Source organism: Camellia sinensis, unplaced genomic scaffold (genome assembly GCF_055761805.1).
Source record: "Camellia sinensis isolate YWXY unplaced genomic scaffold, ASM5576180v1 Unanchor4, whole genome shotgun sequence".
Taxonomy (NCBI): Eukaryota; Viridiplantae; Streptophyta; class Magnoliopsida; order Ericales; family Theaceae; genus Camellia; species Camellia sinensis.
Window position 1 is genome coordinate 12,667,462 of NW_028129277.1, and position 17,970 is coordinate 12,685,431.

Below are 17,970 nucleotides of genomic sequence, written 5' to 3' on the forward strand. Positions count from 1 at the left end.
ATTGTGTGAAAATGTCTCTCCCAATTCAACGCGCAAGCCCTCAATGAAGTACTTGTAATCTCCACTACCCCTTTCAACGTTGAACTCCACTATGAGATCCTCCATTAACTAAATTTGCCATTGCAAAATAATAATCAATCAACAGAAAAACATCAAATAATATATATAACTTTGTCCATGCTAATCTGCCACATGAAATAATGGGTACGAAATTCAAGTATATTCGTACACCACATCCTTTGAATAATGATTTCTATACTTTAACTTCCATACTTTTTAATTTTTTTTCTTTCCACTCAAACTCACGTATAGAGTTTAATTAGCATTTCACTCAATATTAATTTAACCGACCTCCAATTCATTCGCATATTACTTTCGTTTTTCTTCTTCTTCTTCTTCTTCATTTGAACATGTAATGTCAACAATTTCAGTGATATAGTATTTAGGTATAAGAGCAACTCCAACACGACTTTATATTTCTTCCTCGAATTTTAGCTAAAAAGTAACTTCTTTATTTTAGAGAATCACTTTTCACAATATAAAGTCGTTTACTCGCTGTGTTATATATTTCTTACATTGGTATCAGAGCCTTTATAGGGTATTTTCGTGCTTAATTTTGTGCATTAAAATATGTATATAATTATTGATATATGTATACATCAGATATGCATGAAAATTAACATTTTTTTGAACTTTCTTTGATCAACCTGAAATTTACATATGTTGTAGTACATTTCGTGTAGAAAATATTTGCTAAGTTCATGAGAATTAGACGGTTAGATTTCAAGAAAATCAAATCGTTATTTTTTGAGAGCCAAGGACATAGATCACCACTTGGTGACTATGCTTGCCAGCTCTGGCAAGAGAGTTGACAATGTCATGGTCGTTGTCGAAGGCAATTAGGAATTTGGCAAGGGAGAAGATCGCTGGGACCCAGCGCCTAGATGGAAAGGTGAGCCAAGTGGCCGAATAGACTTGTTCTCTGTTTAAATGATTCATTCGACTTAAATTCTATTTGCTGACCATTCTTTTTGTGCAGGCAACGATTTAGAAAGAGCACTCACGTTGGCAGACGAAGTCGTTCTTGCCCAAGTAAACACGGTCCTCAAATACAAAAGGTGTGCAAATCTTCAAGGATAGGGGCACGCCACTGACATTCTTTTGAAGTACAACCCAACATATTCCACTTTCTCAACTACAGACCACATCCCAGTGCCAAGAGGCGAACGACAATTTACTGCACTTATATTCCCTAACTTCAAGAGCTTAAGGGATATTGGTCTTGAGGGTTCAGATGTTAGCGAACAAAGTGGTGAAGACGTTGAGGAGCCGAGTCAGTCCAACATGCTCGGCGAAGACGTTGGATTAGAAAGTCGTTTAGAGGAGTAGGAGCTTAACAGGTAGATCGAATTGGCCTTTGAGCAAATCAGCCCTGACCATCACACTGTCCTTCTCTCCACTTCTGACCGAGTAGCTTTAGCTTTCCCAGAGAAAGACATCTTTGTTGATTTGGAAGATTTACTTACGGCCAAATATGAGGAGACGGGCAGAGAATCCCTTGCCCAATTTATGAGAAGAAGAAATGCCAAAAAGTTAGAGGCAAGGAAGAGAGCCGATAGTGTTGGGGAGAGCCAAGAAGCTCCCCCTCTGTTTGTTGTTCTAGAAGAAATGACCCGTGAAATTGTTGTGGCCAATTCGGCTACTGACCAACAGCAAACTAAAGTCTCAGGAGCCGAACAAAGAGGGAAGAAATGTCTCGCCGAGACCATTGCCGAGTTGTCAAAGGAACCGATCGATAAACGGCCCCGAGTGGCAGCGCCTTTGTCTGATTTGACCAGGCCATTCATCATCCAGCCAAGGATGAAGAGTGCATTGGTTCCCAGCAGTGGGTCAACCATCAAAAATCCTGACATGGCTCTTACTGTGGCCTCAGCGCTCTCTTTTGCAGCAGACAAGGCTACATTCCGAGCTGAGCCGGATGTGGCTTCAATTTCTTTGGCAACTCAGTCAGCTATACTGGTAAGTAACACTTTGCTAAAACAAATTTTCAATTTCCATGCCGACTAACGTGTCTTCATTGTTTTTGTTAGACGGCGATATTGCGATGCTGTAGAGAAACTCAGCATTCTCAATGCTCAAGTTGAAGAGGAGAAAATTAAGGCCACAGCAGCTATAGCTGACTTGGCGGTGGTGACAATGAGGGTCGAGGTTGAAGCCAAGAGGACAGAAGAAGAGCAAGCGAGGGCTACTGCCGAAGAAGAAAAGCCAAACACGCTGATCTGCTTCGGAGGGCCACTAAAGAAAGGGAAAACCTGACAGACGACACCCTGAAGTTGGCCAAAGAAGAGATCACAAAACTAAATTTCAACCTCGAGGAGACAAAGAAGGCGAAGGAGCTCGCTAAGGCAGACGCGTCCAAAGCATTTGTTGCCAGAGAGCTTGCGGCCAAGGAGCTGTATGTAGATGAAGCCTTGAAGTTTGAGAATTGAGGCTTTAAGCATGGCTGGCTCAAAGCTCAGGTAGCCGCTAAGGTGACTCTTGATTAGTTGATTCCCTACGAGCAGTTGGTAGTTGAACCGCTGGAATCGAACCCTAAGAAGGAGCCTTGAAGCCAAGAAGACATGTAGTGCCAGGACCCCTCTTGTTGTTTTGTTTATATTTTCTGTCATTTTTCTAATTTTGTTTTGTATTAGGGCCGTTTTCATTTATAAAGTGATTAATGTACTTGTTCAGTTCATCAATGAAAATGCTCATTCTGTTAATGCTTATGCCTGTTTTGTTGATGAAAATATCTTGTGATCAAAGATTGTCGAATAAATAAATAATAACCAAAACTTCAATAAGGCAGCTGCCAAATAAATAGGTATAAATCAAAACAAGTTCACATAAGGCACTTGAGATAAACGCTAGTCGAAACTTCGATAAGCCAGTTGCCGAATAAATAGGCATAAATCAAAACAAGTTCATCATAAGGCAATTCAGTGGTCAAGTGGGGCATTGTTTTGCAGTGTTTTAATTCGGCCAAGCCTTTATAAGCTGAATAGATTCATATATCTACCCTTGCCCCAGTTGAACACGTAGGATGGACGTTGAATAACGTAGAATGCAAAACAAGCTCAAGAAACTTCAGTGGTCAAGTGGGGCAGTGTTTTAATTCGGCCAAGCCTTTATAAGTCGAATAGATTCATATATCTGCCCTTGCCCCAGTTGAACACGTAGGGTGGATACCGAATAACGTAGAATACAAAACAAGCTTAAGGAACTTTAGTGGTCATGTAGGGCAGTGTTTTAATTCGGTCAAGCCTTTATAAGCCGAATGGATTCATATATCTGTCCTTGCCCATTGAACACGTAGGATGGATGCCGAATAACGTAGAATACAAAACAAACCAAATTGATTCATATATCTTCCCTTGCCCCAGTTGAACACGTAGGGTGGACGCCGAACAAATATGGAGGAGGAGAAGGCCACGGGCGCGTCGTAATCGTTGCATCTTTAAATAGGGTCAATAGGCATTTATGGGGCCCACGACCTCTTTAAATAGACATCGCTCGAACCACGAAGGGGCATTCAGCAGTAAAAGAGTGAGCAGCGAACAGAGTGTGAAAAGTGAGAGCATTACATTGACTTGTGCAAGATAGTATCAAAGGGCCTTATTCTGCAGCTTGTGGGCTTCTTTCTTATCCGCCTGGAGTTGTTCGGAGGAAAGAAACACGGTGATGGGATCCATCCAACTCGATCTTGAGTCAATGATGTTGATGTGAACGGGCTCATGGGCATTGATACTCGGCTCTGAGATGAATCCCATTTCGATGGTTCACTTTATTTCCGAATTAATAGCAGAAGCCAAACAAGCAAGGGCATCAGCATGAGTATTCTGATCACGGGTAATCTAGCTCAGCACGTGGTGGTCAAACTTTATTAGCAAAGAATTTGCCTTTTTCATAGGTCCTACCATTCGGTTATTTTTGGCCGCATACTCTCCTTTCAATTGATTGATGACCAATTTTGAGTCACAGAAAACTTGTAATCTTTTGGCGCCCAAGTGAAGTGCGTTACAGAGGCCAACTAATAGTGCTTCATATTCGGCCTCATTATTGGACGCATCGAAACCAATTTTGACTGCCTACCCGATTATTGCGCCTTCGGGGATCATAATTACTACTCCTACCCCGCTGCGACGCTGGTTTGATGATCCATCATAGTACATCTGCCAAATATCCCCGACATACATTCTCCACTCTTGTTGACGCCAGAGGGCTAGCTGTTCAGGCTTTAAGTCAGCATGGCATCTAGTAAACTCGACAATAAAGTCGGCTAATACTTGTCCTTTGATAGTCGTTCTAAGCGAAAACAAAATGTTGCACTGGCCAGGTTCTAAAGCCCATTTTAAGACCCTACCTAATGATTTTTCATTACAAAGTACTGATCGGAGAGGATAGTCCGTTAGTACCTTTATGGTATGGGCTTGGAAATGTGCATCAATTTCTTGATAGCCACCATAAAAGCCAAGATGAGCTTTTCTAATGGAAGGTACCGTGTTTCGACATCCACCATCACTTTGCTGATGTAAAAAATGGGCTTTTGTTTGCCGAGTTCCTTTTTCAACAATATGGCGCTGACCACCCTATCCGATATTGCAAGATACAAATTAAGCGGATCACCTGGTGATGGAGTTGCCAAGAATGATACGAAACGGAGATAAGTTTTCAATCCATCAAGAGCGGTCTGGCACTCGGGGGTCCATTGGAATGCTTTTCCCTGTAGAAGTGTGTGGAAAAATGGTCTACATCGATCTGAAGAACAGCTGATGAACCTGTTGAGTGCTGCCACCATCCCCATCAATTTCTGAACTTCTTTAGTCGACTAAGGTGAGTCGAGTTCTATGATAGCTATAATCTACTTTGGACCGGCCTCTATCCCACAATGGTTTACAATATAGTCGAGGAATTTACCAGACCCAATACCAAATGCACACTTTAAGGCATTGAGTTTCATCTTATACTTCTAGAGAATGTCGAAAGTTATGGCCAAGTCGGCTAGGTGAGCATTTTTCTCTTTGGATTTTGCTACCATGCCGTTGATATATACCTCCATAGTACAGCCGAGTTGTTCTTTGAACATAGTAATGACAAGCCTCTGATATGTTGCCCCAACATTTTTTAGCTAGAAGGGCATAACCTTGTAACAGTAGGTTCCCCTTGGGGTGAGGAATGCCGTCTTTTCCTGGTCTTCCGGATGCATGGCAATTTGGTGATATCCTCTGTAGGCATCCAAGAAGCTCATGTGTTGGTGATGAGCAGTTGCATCTACTAGTTGGTCAATTCTGGGCACAGGGAAGCAGTCCTTAGGACAAGCTTTATTCAAATTAGTGAAGTCCACACATACACGCCATGATCCATTTTTCTTCTTTACCACCATCGTATTGGACAACCATGTGAGATAAGTTACTTCACGGATTGCCCCGGCCTCCAAAAGCTTGTCAACTTCGGCGACCACGGCCGAACTATGCTCGGTTGCCGATCGGGGACTCTTCTGAATGATCGGCTTGACCTTAGGGTCGACATTTAAATGGTGTTGGGCCATGTTGGGGTCCACTCCCAGCATCTCGTATGGTGTCCATGCAAACACATCAACATTGTTGAGTAAGAAGGAAACCAGCTCTTGTCGCTCAGTTGCATCAAGACTAGTGCCAATCAAGAAGAATTTTTTGGTCTCCTCTTTGATGCCAATCTATTCGAGATTTTCGGTTGACTTGTCTGTGGGGGTTTGTCTAACATCCTCAAGGCTTTCTCAGTTCGAAACTTGAATCGAGTTCACTTCCAATTCTCTTGGAATTTTTTTCGAGGCCGTAAGGTAGCATTCCTTTGCCGACTTCTGAGATCCTCAAATTTGCTCAATGCTGTGTTGTGTTGGGAAACGGAGTAGCTGATGGTAAGTGCTTGGTATGGCCTACATTGCGTGCAACCAGGTTCTGCCCATGATTATATTGTATGGTAATGAAAGCTTGACAACCAGAAGTTCCATGTCAATCGATCTGGTGCCTGCGCGCACTGGTAATGTGATCTTTCCAATAGGGTATTCAAGATTGGCGTTAAAGTCGAAGAAGGGATATTCTGCTGGCTGGAGGTCTGAATCGGTGAAACTGAGCTTAGGGAATGTCTTGTAGTACATTATCTCTGAGGTGTTTCCTTGATCAATCAAAACACGTTTGACGATGAATCGGTTCATGTGCAACTCAATGACAAGGGCATCATCTTGGGGTAAGATCCACCGTTCAAGATCAGTATCATCGAAGCTAATCTTGCCGATCACATGAGGTCATTTGGCTGGTGTGCACGGCTTGGATGAACATGTTGTAGCTGAATCGTATGCACGCTGTTTGGCGGCAAAAGACTGTATATTATATGAATCACCCCAAGTGGAGGTGAACCCGGTCGTAGAGCCATTATGTTTGGTGGATTGCCCTTTTGGGGGAGATGCTGGGCCAATCGGCCATCTTGTACCAGCTCCTTTAGATGGTCCTTCAGAGCGTAACATCTGTCGATCTCATGCCCATGATCCTTGTGGTATTCGCGTCGTCGATCCCTCCGTATTATATCAAAAGGCCCAATTATCTTGGCCGGCCACTTAAAGAAGGTAAATGCTGAACCTTAGGCAAGATCTTGCTGATCGGCTCGGCCAACTCCGTATATTTCTTGTCCGATCACCTAGGACGTTTACTCTGCACTTGATATTGCTCGTTCGATCATTGTGAATACTGTTCACTTGATCGGCGTGAGTCTCGGCAATTTTCTTATTTTCTTTGACTTCTCAGCTCAGGGTTCTTTTCTGGTGGTGCAATACTTATCGACTATACCAGGGCAGGTGTCACCGTTTCCAGGTCTTTTTGTCCGACTTTGACACGGAGAGCATCATCCTCTACCTTGCAATATTCCTCAACCTTCTTCATTATGGCCTAGACTATCTTGGGAGTCCGTCTAGTCAACAAACTTCTAAGGGGACTGTCGAGGTGTAATTTCATCTTAAAAGCGGTGATGGTGACGGAATCATTGCAATCATCGTCCACCAAATTGAAGCACTCCCACTAGCGCACCAAATATTCACGGAGGGTCTCGTTCGGCTTGATTTGCATTGCTGAGAGTGAGTCGGCTTGCTTTGGCTGAGTCTCATTAGTGATGAATCTCGCCTTGAAAGATTTCTGGAGCTGACGGAAACTTTTTACTGAGGCTGGTTCAAGTTTATAGTACCATCTAACGGCTAACGGTCACAAGCTACCAGGGAACATCCAGCACATAAGTGCTTCATCATCGGCATGTGGTGTCATAGCCTGCTTGTAATGACGAATGTGGTTAGTAGGATCTGATTTGCCATCATACAGAGTAAACGTCGGTGATTTGAACTTATTTGGCAAAACAACTTTCGCAATACACCGCATGAAGGGATCATGCCTGTCCTCAACATCCGAAGCGTCATCTCCTCTTACTCTCCTGTGCCGCACATATGGACTCCCATCAGATGAGCTAGAGGTGTTAGCTCACCCCTTTTTCCTAGGCTCTTGTGATGGTGAATCGAAAGTGTTATTGCTTTCTTGTCTCCGAGGCTGATGCCTTTGATTACTCTTCTTTTTTGGTGACCAGCCCTGGTCATGAGACGGTGCAGGCTATTAGGACTTTGCTAACTCCTGTGTCAGTTCTTTACATAATCGTTCATTATTAGCCACCATATCTTCCAACTGTTGTTCATTTTGTTTTGCTTGGTCTATCATTGTCTGCATGGTTTCTTGCACTATGGTTGCAGGCAAGGAAGGAGCTATTGGATCAAAGTTCAAAGATCTTCGTGCGGTGGTATTTTCCAGACCAAGCATTGCCCTAGGTGTAACACCATCCTTAATGAGCAAAGGATCAATTGTTGTGTCTGTCATAGATGAGCTTGAGTATTCGCATAGACGACACCAATTGTGGTGAAGTGGGTTTGGAAATACTCTCTCAAATCTAAATAGCCCTTCTTGATCCTTGAGACGATACCTGAAATAAGAACAAACACTCCAGTCGGAGGTACCAGAGTCCACACTCCGACAAGCAAGTTAGACTTTTGCTTGATCTTACTTTTTTCACAAGTTACATACTATTTTTCACATACTTCCCTTTGATCGATCCTCCTCCTTTTAGACATCTTGATCTCATTATTGGGCCCCCATATGGCCTATGGGCTATTCAACTTACTCGACCATCTTAGTATATTCAGCGAGGTTCTTCCAAGATATGCCTTTCAAAGGCCGACTTATAGCCGGCCCATCTCACGTTGGTTGGGCCTAGAAAATAGCCAAGTTGTCCATTTTTTAGCCGACTTGTCTACGGCCCCCTTCTCCCAAATAGGCCTATTGGTCCGTCAACCATTGTGATTATTCGGCTCCCACAATATATATATATATATATATATATATATATAATGTTTTGCTTGGTTGGTTATGTTGTTACCAATAAAAACTAGCGTGGTTTCAATTTAATAATATCTGTGTAAGTTTATACATGTACAGGAGCATATGACTACTTGCCTTGGTGTGAAGGGATATATTATACCAATATTCAACCAACTCCACCAACAATTCTAATTTCTAAGACCTATTAAATACATATCTCTATTAGATTAAGTTTTCATAAGTTGTATTCTACATCTAAAAATAAATAAATTATAGTGTAAGCTTTCCACACAAACCATATAATGTAAGCTTCCTACACAAACCACAAGCCCCAAATGGGTGGGGTTTTTTTTTGTTTCTGTTTCTAGTTCAGTTGCAGCTAGAACCGGATGGGGTTTGTTTTCAGCTGATATTATTTATTTATTTTATTATTTGGGGAAGGCTAGCAGTTCTATTGTACCTATTCGAAAAGACCTTTATTTTGGAATTAAGGTAAATGTGTAATATTTTCTTGGAAAATGTCCTTATTGTCATTTACTTTTTAATTTATAAAACCCCTAGTTTCGGGGTGTTACCTTTTGATATCAAAGCATAGGCTATAGATCGGCCATCATGTGGGTGTTGGAAATTTTATGTTCAAAATAGGAAGTTCAGTTATCTAAGTTAGTCAAATTAAGTTAACTCCAGATTTTACATGAGAAAATTAAATAGTTTTTGCAAAGGGTCATGTCCAAATTTATTCTATGTGTAGACCATACAATACATTATTTAATCTCCATCACACACCCAAAAATCTGGGTCAATTTCTGGTACCCATTCTGGGTACGTAGATATTTTGAAAAATTATTTCTAAATTTATTTAATACCCAAGTAAAGAAAGCCATTTGAAACATTTATTAATTTATTTTTTTATTTTCATTCATAAATATGATATTACAATGAAACCTGATGAATTATAATTATAAAAATAAAGATTAAATTCAATACAACACATAATTAATACAAAGAAACTTTCAAAGTGGGAGAGAGAAACCCTAATAAATACACAAGAAATAAGACTCACGCAAGTGATAACATATTAATAAAGATCTATGTTTTAGTTAATAAATAATTCACTCATCACAAATGTGTTAGTTGACATCCTAATTCTAATCGTTGTAATTTTAATTTTTCTTGCATATAAGTCCTCTTCCTTTATGCATGGGGAATTTTCTAAAATTAATAAAAGATTTTTTGGGATTTCAAAACCTTCCTAGTTTTCCTTAAGAAAGTAGAAACAAGCTATGGGAACTTGTCCCACATAGGAAAGAGGAGAAAAAGTGAAGCACCTAATAAAGAGCTGTAGGGAATATTCATTTGAATATGCAATTGTGGGGAAAATGCTTGTGTGCATTGCACACACTGCAAGGATGGTGCTTCACACCATCAACACGAGTGCGCGTGGCATGGGCAGTGGTGCAATGTGGCGTTCGTGTGGCGGTGAGGTGGCAGGAATCAGGTGGATCATAGTTAGCTTCACACGTGGCAGATCAGTTGGTGAACCAAGCCATCTAATCAAATAGTCGTGCGTCTAATGTGCGCAATCGGATGTTCCAAATGGTGTCCGATCGTGACGGGGTGTGTCTAGTCATTGCACCTATTGGTGTAAGGAGAGATCTACACTGTTAGAGTTCGATCCAATGGTCAAATATGCTCCATAGCTGATGAAATGCAATCAAGGGACATGACCCTTCTGATCAGGTGCATCCAAGCCTATAAATTGGCTGTGATTCAGCCATATTCATTCATCCCAAAATTTAGATTTTCTTCTCTGCAATTCAATCTCTCTCTCTCTCTCTCTAAAATTAGCTTTCTATTTCTGCTAATTTTTTGATATTCATTTCTTACTAATTTGAATATCAGTGTCTTGGTTTTCTTCATTATATCAAGAGTATTCTGGTCTATCTTCGTCTATGTAGCTGTAGATAGATTGATCTGTAGATCAGGCTTTATTGTATCCTAGAGGCAGATTTGCTGTTAACTCGATACACACCATTTGGTGGGGGCAAATATTGTCTTTAGGAAAGCGACATCGTAACGCAACTTCAAGCATAAATTTTGTTATCAGAATGCAATCATCTGGAAGGAGGTTCTTGAAGAATCAGACGATCACAACATCTCAAAGTTCCAACAATATACAGACAATATTATGGTGAGATCACTCCAACACATGACTCAAGATTTTATGAAGTTGGATCGGTTCGATGGAGGAAATTTTTTATGCTGGCAAAAGAAGCTTCATTTCCTCATAACCATTATCAACGTGGTCTATGTACTGACTAAGCCATATCTAGAGGAACAAGAGGACGAGACGGTGGCCCAGACTCGGACTAGGACTAAGTGGGAAAATAATGACTACATCTGCAAGGGACACATTCTGAATGCGCTATAGGACTCACTGTTCGATGTGTATAACATATAGAGACTACGAAAGAACTATGGGACACATTGCAATCCAAGTATCTCACAAAGATGCTACCAGTAAGAAATTTCTTGTTAGTAATTTTATGCATTATGTTAAGGTAGATCATAAACCCATCATGGAACAGTTGCATGAGATACAACATATTCTTAGTCAATTTCAACAAAAGAAAATTAATATGGATGAGTCTATTGTTGTATCTTCTATAATAGAAAACTTGCCATCTTATTGGAAAGATTATAAGAAAAGCCTAAAACACAAGAAGGAAGATCTTACTTTGGAAGAATTGGCTCAACACCTCCATGTAGAGGAAAAGTCAAGAGTTCTTGAAAGTAAGGATAATCAAAGGACTCAAGGTTCCAAGGTCCACATGGTGGATGATGGCAATAGATCCAACAAAGGGAAGTACAAGCACAATAGATCTCAATCCAACAAGGACTTTAAGAAGATCAAAGGCGCTTGTTGGCATTTTGGCAAGCCTAGACATTTTAAGAATGAATGTTGGTCATGCAAGAAGAAACCAAACATGGTCTAGAATGCTAGAGGCTGGTGGATCGACTCAGAAGCGATAAGACATGTACCTGCAACGACAAGAACCTCTTCACCACTTATGAACCAGTGAGAGATGGAACAGTTCTCTACATGGGGAACTCTTCAACTGCTGCTATTAAGGGCAATAGAAAGGTGGATCTGGAGTTCACTTCAGGAAAAGTTTTGATGCTTAGTGATGTGTATCAAGTACCTGATGTCAGGAAAAATCTTGTATCTGGAGGCCTGCTAAATAGGCATGGCTTCAAGTTAGTCTTTGAGTCGAACAAATTTGTCCTGTCTATGGGTGGAATTTTTGTTGGGAAGGGTTATTTGTATCAAGGCATGTTCAAACTCAATATTAATAATAATACACAAGTTTCTGTTTATATTGTTGATTCTCTTTCTTTTATGGCATTCACGTTTAAGACGTGTTACTACTAGGAAAATGAATGACATGGTTAATTTAGATTTAATTCCTACATATGACATTGAGATGGTTGAAAAATGTAAAAGCTGTATGTAAACTAAAATAACTCACATGCTATTTACTAAAGTATCTAGAACCACATCTTTGCTTGAACTTGTACACAGTAATGTATGTGATATGCATTCTACCCTTTCTAGGGGTGGTAAGAAATATTTTGTAACATTTATTGTTGATTTTTCTAAGTTCTGCCATATATATCTTTTGCATACTAAAGATGAAGTTCTTGATAAATTTAAAATATTTAAAACAAAAAAAGAAAATCAATTGAATGTTAAGATTTAGATACTTAGGTCAGACAAAGATGGTGAATACCACGTTCCAGAATTTTGTGAAAATGTTGGTGTTATTCATGAGACATATGTACCCTACACACCACAACAAAATAGAGTAGTCGAAAGAAAAAATAGGACTTTAACTGACATGATTCATGTTATGCTTTCTAACTCCAGTTTGAGCTATGGATTTTGGGGTGAAACTTTGCTTACCGCCTGCCATATACTTAATAGAATTCCTCTTAAAGGAAGGAATGTAACTCCTTATGAGCTTTGGAAGAATAAGATACCTAACCTAAGTTATTTAAGAACTTGTGGCTATAGAGCAATCGTTAGATTGTTTGAATTTAAAAGGAAGAAATTAGGTGAAAAAGGAATTGAATGTATATTCCTTGGCTATGCTATGCATAGTAAAGCCTATAGGTTTCTAGTAATTGAACCCAATGGTTCTATAGAAGTAAATAACATCATTGAATCATGTGATGCGGTATTTTACGAAAATAGGTTCACGACCATTCCAAGATTAGATTCTAATCAAGGAAATGAGTCCACTCCTTTGGTTTCCAAAGAAGACGGTGAACCTAGTGAGCCTTTTGAACCAAGGAGTAAAAGGGCTAGGATTGAAAAATCCTTTGGTCCTGATTTCATTATTTACCTTGTGGAAAGAACTAGGGAAGCTCATTGCAAGCAAACAATGATCTCACTGACAGTGGACTCGGATCCACCGACATTTGAGGAGGCTATGAAGTCTCAAGATATTGTTTTCTGGAAAGAAGCAATAAATGATGAAATAGATTCTATCATGGATAACAATACCTAGGAACTTGTTGTTTTGCCACCTGGTTCCAAACCTATCGGTTGTAAATGGATTTTCAAAAGGAAAATGAAAGCTGATGGCACAATTGATAAGTTCAAAGCGAGATTGGTTGGAAGGGTTTTTCTCAAAAAGAGGGTATTGATTATTTCGATACATATGCTCTAGTGGTGAGAATCTCAACCATTAGAGTATTAATTGCCCTAGCTTCAATCTACAAGCTTGAGATCCATCAAATGAATGTGAAGACCGCTTTCCTAAATAGAGAGTTAGATGAAGAAATCTATATGCAACAACTAGAAGGGTTTGTTGTAAAAGGTCAAGAACAGAAAGTGTGTAAGATCATCAAGTCACTCTATGGATTGAAACAAGCTCCAAAACAATGGCATGAGAAATTTGATAAGGTCACATTATCAAATGGGTTTAGGATACATGAATCTGACAAGTGTGCGTATAGTAAGTTCACTGGTACAATAGGTGTAATCATATGCTTGTATGTAAATGACATGCTTATTTTTGGTATTGACAATGATGTCATTGAAAGTACTAAATTTTTTTGTCATCTAGCTTCAATATGAAAGACATGGGCTTAGTTGATGTTATTTTGGGTATAAGGATTACGAGAGAAAGTAATAATCTGATCCTTACCCAGTGCACCCATGTCAACACCTTTTGATTTAAATATGAAGTTGTATCCTATAATACTAGTAAGGTTGTTGACCAGTTGTTATATTCTCAAGTGATAGGTAGCTTGATGTATGCAATGACTTGCACCAGACCCGACATTGCATTGGGAGTAGGGAAACTTAGTAGATATACTTGTAACCCTAGTAGTATGCATTGGCATGCGGTGAACCGAGTTATTAAAATACTTGAAGAAAACTATGGACTATGGAATAGTCTATAGTGGGTATCCAGCGGTACTAGATGGAATCACGGACGCTAGTTGGATAACTAACCATGAGGATCATTCTTCTACAAGTGGTTGGATTTTCACTCTTGGATGTGGAGCTATCTTCTGGGGATCTAAAAAGCAGACATGCATTATAGACTTAACTATGGTAGCTGAGTTTGTAGCATTGGCTTCTTGTAGCAAAAAACAGAGTGGCTAAGAAACTTGTTAGAGATTAATCTTTGGCAAAAACCTATGCCACCAATAGCTTTGCATTGTGATAGTGTGGGAACCCTATCACGGGCTTATAGCCAAGTGTATAATGGAAAGTCCAGGCATATAAGACTAAGACATAGTTATGTCAGGTAGTTAACCACAAAATTTGTGATTACAATTGATTATGTAAAGTCAAGTCAAAATTTTGCTGATCCTTTAACAAAAGGCCTTGCAAGGGATTTGGTGTAGAAAACATCAAACAGGATGGGTCTTAAGCCCATATAGTATAAAATCACTCCTGGTGGAAACTCGACTCAACACTTGAAGCATCAAATCCTTGAGTTCAATAAGCAAAGTACACCATATGTCGTGATTGCAAACACTCGATCTCTATTTTTATTGCCATCCCAAGTTAGAATGTTTGGTACTTATACTGTAAAAAGAAGGAGGCTGAGTTATTTAACTCTTAATAAGATTACAATGGTGGTAGTTAGAGTACTATAAATACAGGGGTACTCTTAGTAAGCTTACCTATATGAGTGTGGAGGTGGTGCCGCCTCCTGTGATGTCCAAGGGCTTGACTCTAGAGCGCTCATGAAACAAGATATAGACACAATCCATGTGTCGGCTATTTGAATACTTAAGGTAACTTGTACTGTGTATGAGACATATTCAGTTATTCATACAAGATCGCTAGTTCAATGACAAGTCTACTATGCCATCTTGACTAACTTTGACGTGTATTCACTAAGTGAATGGTTCAAATCGTAAGATACCTTCACCTATGCATAAGGCTACCAAGTGAACCAAGAATTATCATCTTGAATTTTGAAAATTGGTGGGGGATTATTGGGGAATTTTCTAAAATTAATAAAATACTTTTTGGGTTTTCAAAAACCTTCCTAATTTTCCTTCGAAAAATATAAACAAGCTGTGGGAACTTGTCCCGCATAGAAAAGAAGAGAAAAAGTGAAGCACCTAATAAAGAGCTTCAGGGAATATTCCTTTGAATATGCAATTGTGAGGAGAATGCTTGTGTGCATTGCACACATACCGCAAGGATGGTGCTTCACCATCCACACATGCGCGCTCGTGGCATGGACAATGGTGCAATGTGGCGCTTTGATGGCGCACTTTGCACTTAGCAAGGACGCATCGGCGCAAGGCGCCATGAAGGCACTTTTTTATTTGCTACAGAAACCTAGGTGGCAATGACGTGGCGTGATCAAGATGTTCGTGTGGTAATGAGGTGGCAGGGAATAGGTAGAGCACAGTCAGCGCGACACGTGGCAGATTGGTTGGTGAACCGAGTCATCCGATCGAACGATCGTGTGTCTTAACTTGATCGGTGCGATCATGACCGTAGATCGAGCGTGCATGCAATTAGAGGGTCCAGATGGTGTCCTATTGTGATTGGGTGTGCCTGGTCGTTGCACCTATCGGTGTAAGGAGAGATCCACACTGTTAGAGTTCGATCCAACGATCAGATCTGCTCCGTAGCTGATGATATGCGATCAAATGACATGACCCTTCTGATCAGGTGCATCCAAGCCTATAAATAGGCTGCAATTCAACCATATTCTTTCATCCCAGAATTTAGATTTTCTTCTTTGCAATTCAATCTCTCTCTCTCTCTCTTTCTGAAATTAGCTTTTTGTTTCTGCTAATTTTCTTATATTCATTTCTTGTTAATTTGAATATCAGTGCCTTGGTTTTCTTGATTATATCAAGAGTATTTTGGTCTATCTTCGTCGGTGTAGTCGTAGATGGACTGGTTTGTAAATCAGGCTTCATTGTATCCTGGAGGCAGATTTGTTGTTAACCCAATACACACTATCTGGTGGGGGAAAATATTGTCTTTAGGAAAGCGACGTCATAACACGACTTGAAGCACAAATTCTGTTATCAGAATACAGTCATCTAGAAGGAGGTTCTTGAAGAACCAGAATATTACAACATCTCAAAGTTCCAACAGTAACATGAGCTTGGTGGTTAGAGTTCTTAAATTCTGTCTTAATAGGTGTAAACAGGTCGAATTGACTTGTAACCAAGCCCAAACTCAAGTATCAAGTTCTGTTAATATCACCCGTGAGGACTAGCTCAAATGGTAAGTCTCCAGTAAACAATTAGGGAGTCTTAAGTTTGAGTCTTTACTTCACCTGATATGTAAAGCTAGTAGATGGTTGCACATATTCAAAATTTTACTTTGGGTCTACCGAAGGTGGGGTCAATGGATTTCTCATTATTTAAAGAAAAAATTATGCTAATATCTCTATTTTAATGGATAATGAATTTTGAAAAACAATGGTAACCCTATTATATATTAGCCAAGTCTGCATTCAAAATGCAATATATTACTAAAGAATTTGCATGGCATGAGATCAAACTGTACATACCATAACCCAGAGAAGACAACCCACATCAGATCTCATCGATCTGTCTCTGATTAATAATCCACCATTGTCGTTTTGCTTCAATCATCTAATGTTTGCAAAAAATTCATCTCAATTATTATAATAATTTTTTATAAATATAAATTTATATAATTATTTTATGATCATTGAATATGTAATGAAAATTGTGGGAACCAAAAAAATATATATACCAACTTATTAGGGCTAACCCAAACAAAGCCTATAATGGGCCCAACCCAAACAAATATCTTCTATGCCCTACACAAGGAGGACACCCTATACACAAGAGTAATGTCTTTTCCCCTGCACTCTAGACAATTCTAGATCTATACTCTTCATTCATAGATTCTAACTTCATCATCGGAGTGTCCTCGGCCAGTAACCCCGGTTGGATGGAATCAACCATACTTATCTCTTGCAGGTTCATGGGATTATCTTCGTTGAATCTTAACAACAGTCCATGTGAGGGATTATTTTGGATCTTACAATCAGCGTCGTCTGTGGGAACGACTAAACGAGATCAATGAAGAACACAACAAACATGTTCTTGTAAGTAAGAATTTGACAACACTTTTGATTTATTTTCTCTCTGAAAATTATTTTAAGATTGGTTCTTGGATTGGATGTACATATGTTTGTACTTACATAATAGAGCCTTTTGTTCATTGTGAATCTTTTGCATCTCCATTTTCTCTCTCTACAAATGGGTTTCACTTTTCTTGAAGAGTGCGTCTTTTCGGATGTTAAAGCTGAGTGATGAAATTTTCTTGATGAAGCTGTTAAAGCTATTAAAATTGTTAATCGGCACTTTACCAACTTATGCAAGTGCACTTCACACTATTCAAGCTTATTGATGAAATTTCATCTTTTCTTGGAATATACATACATATATCTATACTAACAATTTCTATGGACTCCAAACTTGGGTCTTTACTTTCTCTCTCTAAAAATTTTTGGCCAACGAGACACCACAGGTTGCCGAGTATGTTAGTCGGCACTTTATTTGGGTTGATGATGAGCTCAACAGTATCTCTTTATGTATATGTCTATATATTTGCTCGCATATTTTTTCGAATGAATATCAATTTTGTTCAAGAAAGTTGGAACAAGACGAAGGTAGTGAATCGACAATTGGGTCTTGATTCTCTCTCTAAAAATATCTATATTGTTGCATAGTATTATTTATTGGCACTACAACAAAATGCAATTTTGGCGACCAAATTTGGCGACTAAAAAAAATTTAGTTACCAAAACTTGTGAAATTGGCGACCAAAAATTTTTTTAGTTGGCAAAAGTATAATATTTAGCTACTAATTTTTTTTAGTCGGGAAATATTGATTATTGGCGACTAAAAAAAATTTTGTCGCTAAAAATGATACAATTAGCGACTAAAAAATGTTTTAGTTGCTGTATAGATAGTTTTGGCTACTAAAATTTTTTAGTTGCCAAATGAAAAACAA

At 39.3% G+C, this 17,970-nt stretch overlaps 3 protein-coding genes across 3 annotated transcripts; 1 reads left to right on the top strand and 2 right to left on the bottom strand.

The window, feature by feature from the left end:
- Nucleotides 1-4,456: 4,456 nt before the first annotated feature.
- LOC145816700 (uncharacterized) lies at nt 4,457-4,843 on the bottom strand. The gene has a single exon (XM_082912599.1). It carries the CDS (start codon nt 4,841-4,843, stop codon nt 4,457-4,459), a length of 387 nt encoding a protein of 128 aa, XP_082768725.1.
- Nucleotides 4,844-5,953: 1,110 nt separating this feature from the next.
- LOC114286215 (uncharacterized) lies at nt 5,954-6,953 on the bottom strand. The gene is made up of 2 exons (XM_028229340.2): nt 6,861-6,953; nt 5,954-6,304 (listed from the first exon to the last, which is right to left on the bottom strand). The coding sequence occupies exons 1-2, from the start codon at nt 6,951-6,953 to the stop codon at nt 5,954-5,956; spliced, it is 444 nt and encodes a 147-aa protein (XP_028085141.2).
- A 3,947-nt stretch (nt 6,954-10,900) lies between these two features.
- Nucleotides 10,901-12,994, top strand: LOC145816701 (uncharacterized). The gene is made up of 3 exons (XM_082912600.1): nt 10,901-11,384; nt 11,504-11,681; nt 12,352-12,994. The coding sequence occupies exons 1-3, from the start codon at nt 10,901-10,903 to the stop codon at nt 12,992-12,994; spliced, it is 1,305 nt and encodes a 434-aa protein (XP_082768726.1).
- Nucleotides 12,995-17,970: the final 4,976 nt, after the last annotated feature.